Source organism: Onthophagus taurus, unplaced genomic scaffold, assembly GCF_036711975.1.
Source record: "Onthophagus taurus isolate NC unplaced genomic scaffold, IU_Otau_3.0 ScKx7SY_15, whole genome shotgun sequence".
Classification (NCBI taxonomy): Eukaryota; Metazoa; Arthropoda; class Insecta; order Coleoptera; family Scarabaeidae; genus Onthophagus; species Onthophagus taurus.
Genome location: NW_027248940.1, coordinates 7,300,715 through 7,303,607, shown reverse-complemented (window position 1 = coordinate 7,303,607; position 2,893 = coordinate 7,300,715). Strand labels below are relative to the sequence as shown.

The 2,893-nt window shown below is 38.3% G+C and overlaps 1 protein-coding gene across 1 annotated transcript; it reads left to right on the top strand.

The window, feature by feature from the left end:
* Positions 1-1,133: 1,133 nt before the first annotated feature.
* LOC139432372 (uncharacterized) lies at positions 1,134-2,662 on the top strand. Its single transcript, XM_071200872.1, has 3 exons — positions 1,134-1,259; positions 1,319-2,395; positions 2,450-2,662. The coding sequence occupies exon 2, from the start codon at positions 1,319-1,321 to the stop codon at positions 2,294-2,296; it is 978 nt and encodes a 325-aa protein (XP_071056973.1). The 5' UTR covers positions 1,134-1,259; the 3' UTR covers positions 2,297-2,395; positions 2,450-2,662.
* Positions 2,663-2,893: the final 231 nt, after the last annotated feature.

The following is a 2,893-nucleotide window of genomic DNA, read 5'->3' as shown; positions in this document are numbered from 1 at the left end:
CCTCATTGGGAAACGCATATTGATGGTCCACCATCGGCAAGAAAGGATTGTTCTTTATGTATGGTTTAGTATATAAACATTGTCAGTTATAGATTGTAAATTAATAATAATAAAAGATTGTAAAAAGTGTAAAAAGTTGTTTTAATTTAAAAGAAAAAATAGTTAATGTAAATGAATACATGGTATGTATACATTGGGTTGGGTTGGTATGACTTGGGTTGTACATTGAAAAAGTATTAAATTGGAAGAAAAAAAGGAAGAAAGAAAGGGGAAAAAAAGGAAGAAAAAAGGAAGAAAAAAAAAAAAAAAAAGAAAAAGGGAAAAGGATTGTTTATTGAAGCTCCTCCTATGCTCCTCCCATGCTCCTCCTCAGGCTCCTCCCAAAGTGGAGATGGAAGAGTGGGGATGGGAGTGGGGGAAATCTAAAATTCCCCCCCCCCCCCCCCCGGTTGCCAGGAAAGTAGAGCCAGAAAAAAAGTACCCCCACTCTAACTCCGCCCATTCCCCACTCCTCCCCCTTGTCACGCCCCACCCCACGCCCCCCTTCATTACTCTACTATAAGAAGGCACCTCCCAGCCTTTGAAAGTCACTTAAGTGTTTGTGTTCTTCAGTTTTTTTGGTAAGTACAACCTTCTTTATTATCATGTTTATATAACGTTCATTTTCTCTCCATCACTACAGCTCTTTCTACAACTTTCTCTTTTTTGGTGAGTAAAACTATATTTGTTTTGCATGTTTATATAATATTTAAAATTGTTTTTTTCCACTCCTAGACATCCTTGTTCATTCAGCTTTCTCTTTTTTTTGCTGTGTTTTATTTGGTAAGTAACCTTTTCTACTTCCATGTTTATATAATATATTCTTGCTTTATTTCATCATGACAGCTCGTTCTACTTTGTTTTTGTGAGTACAACTTGTTTATTTGTTTGTTATGTTAAATTGATATTTTTTTCCCAATTCCTACAGGAGCTTACTGCTGATCAGTTCGATTAGACCGATCAGTTTTTAACATCGTAATTTCAGCAACTTTGCAACTTTTTTCTGGTAAGTATAGTCTCCTTTCTTGACATATATTGTTTTTAATCTTGTGTTTTTCATTCCTATAGCTCCTTCTATTTTTTCAAGTTAACTTTTATTGGTAAGCATAACTTTATTTTTTCGAACGTTTTATCATTCATATCCTATCATTCAGCACTTTGTTGACAAGCACCCTCTGCAGTTAGATTTTAACGTGCAACTGTATTTTTCATCAAGCGATGTAAGTATACATGTTTTTTTTATTAAAATAAAATTAATTAATTTTCTTTTCTTATCAAGATGTCTCAAGACGGTTTTAGTCAAATTGATTTAACTGCTCCGGGTTTCGCCAGCCAGGAATCCTTTCTGTTAAACAGTTTTGACATAAACCTGTTGAACATGTCGACTGTTGAGAAGGCTCTGGATCCAAACGTGCAGCCTAATGAGCAGCCGATGGATCCAAACGTTGAATCTAATGTGCAGCAAGCTACGGCGCTTCCAAACATCGCAGGTTCCTCGAAAGTCGACGATAAGAATGTGAAACACCTTTCACTTTCACTTCGTCGAAAGTCGGGGAACCGTGAACACCGGAAGAAGGGTGCAGGTGTGTGGTTACCGCCAGATAAGTATAGAGAGCTTCGACGGGAGACCCGTGCTCGTTCGCGAAGTACCAAACACAAGCGTGTGTCAGTTGAACCTGCGACTCTGTCAAAGGTTGAAGTGACACACTCGGAAGTGGCTAGCGGCGATGAGTCCAACGACTCTCTTTCTTTAATGGCGGTATCCCAACACTGCACCGAAAACCGGACATACCTTAAAGCTATTAATGCAGCTTTTGTTTCTAAGGCTTCTTCTTCTAAAGCTTCGTCGATTCCCACTCCCCCTACTAACATAAACATTCCTACCATAGAAGTTCCCTCATTAAGCCCGAAAGTACAAATCTTAAGGGTGGACACAATTCCCGCTACTTCAGTCATTTCCGATGTACCTGCCAGCCTTTTTTCAAATGCAATGTGTGCAGCAGTAGAAACAACCAAAGAGGAGATTTTGACCGAAATTAATATTTTGTATCAAAATTTTTATAAAGACCTTCATGCAAAGGTACTTCAATTGCAGACCTCTTTGAGAGAACTTGCACAGTTTAGGGAAGGGCTGGCGTCGAGTTCTAACCACTCTTTAACAACGTCACTCGACATCACCGTTGCAACATTAACCGTTGAAATGAAAAAAGCAGAATTCATTTTGTCTTCTTTACATACTAATAACTTCCCTTCCTAGCTAAAAAAGATGTCCGGTAGCAACAACTTCGGGAGGGTGCTCACGTTGGAGCGAAGAGTTGCGTCTTTGGAGGTCAAAGTAGATACCCTGTTTCAGCTGGTAGGCTATATCTATAATCTTTTTTGCACGTTTTTAATTTCATAATCTTCTTAGGTAAACAGTATTGTCTCAGAGTCGGCAGTGGTGAGAGGGCAGGTGCATGTTCAAAACATGCACATACACCATTGTTCGACTGGGATAGAACCTCCGACACCGACACCTGCAGCGCCTCCGCCCCCGTATGAAGTGCGGGATGAACAGGAAGAGGAGGAGGAGTGGTAACCATTTTTCCTCCTCTTCCTTAGGTTAGGTTAGGTTAGGTTATGTTAGGTTATGTTAGGTTAAATGGTTAAGGTATTATACTTATTTTTATTATTATTATTATTATTATTATTATTATTATTCTTCTTAAATATATGTATATATAGTTTCTTTTGCTATATTTTCATTCAGTCTTATCCAATTCATTTAGTACGAGAATCATGATCGACGAGAAATTAAAATGTTTACCGCAACTTCTAACACTGCCTATAGTAAATTTTAGTAATGGTTCGGTCG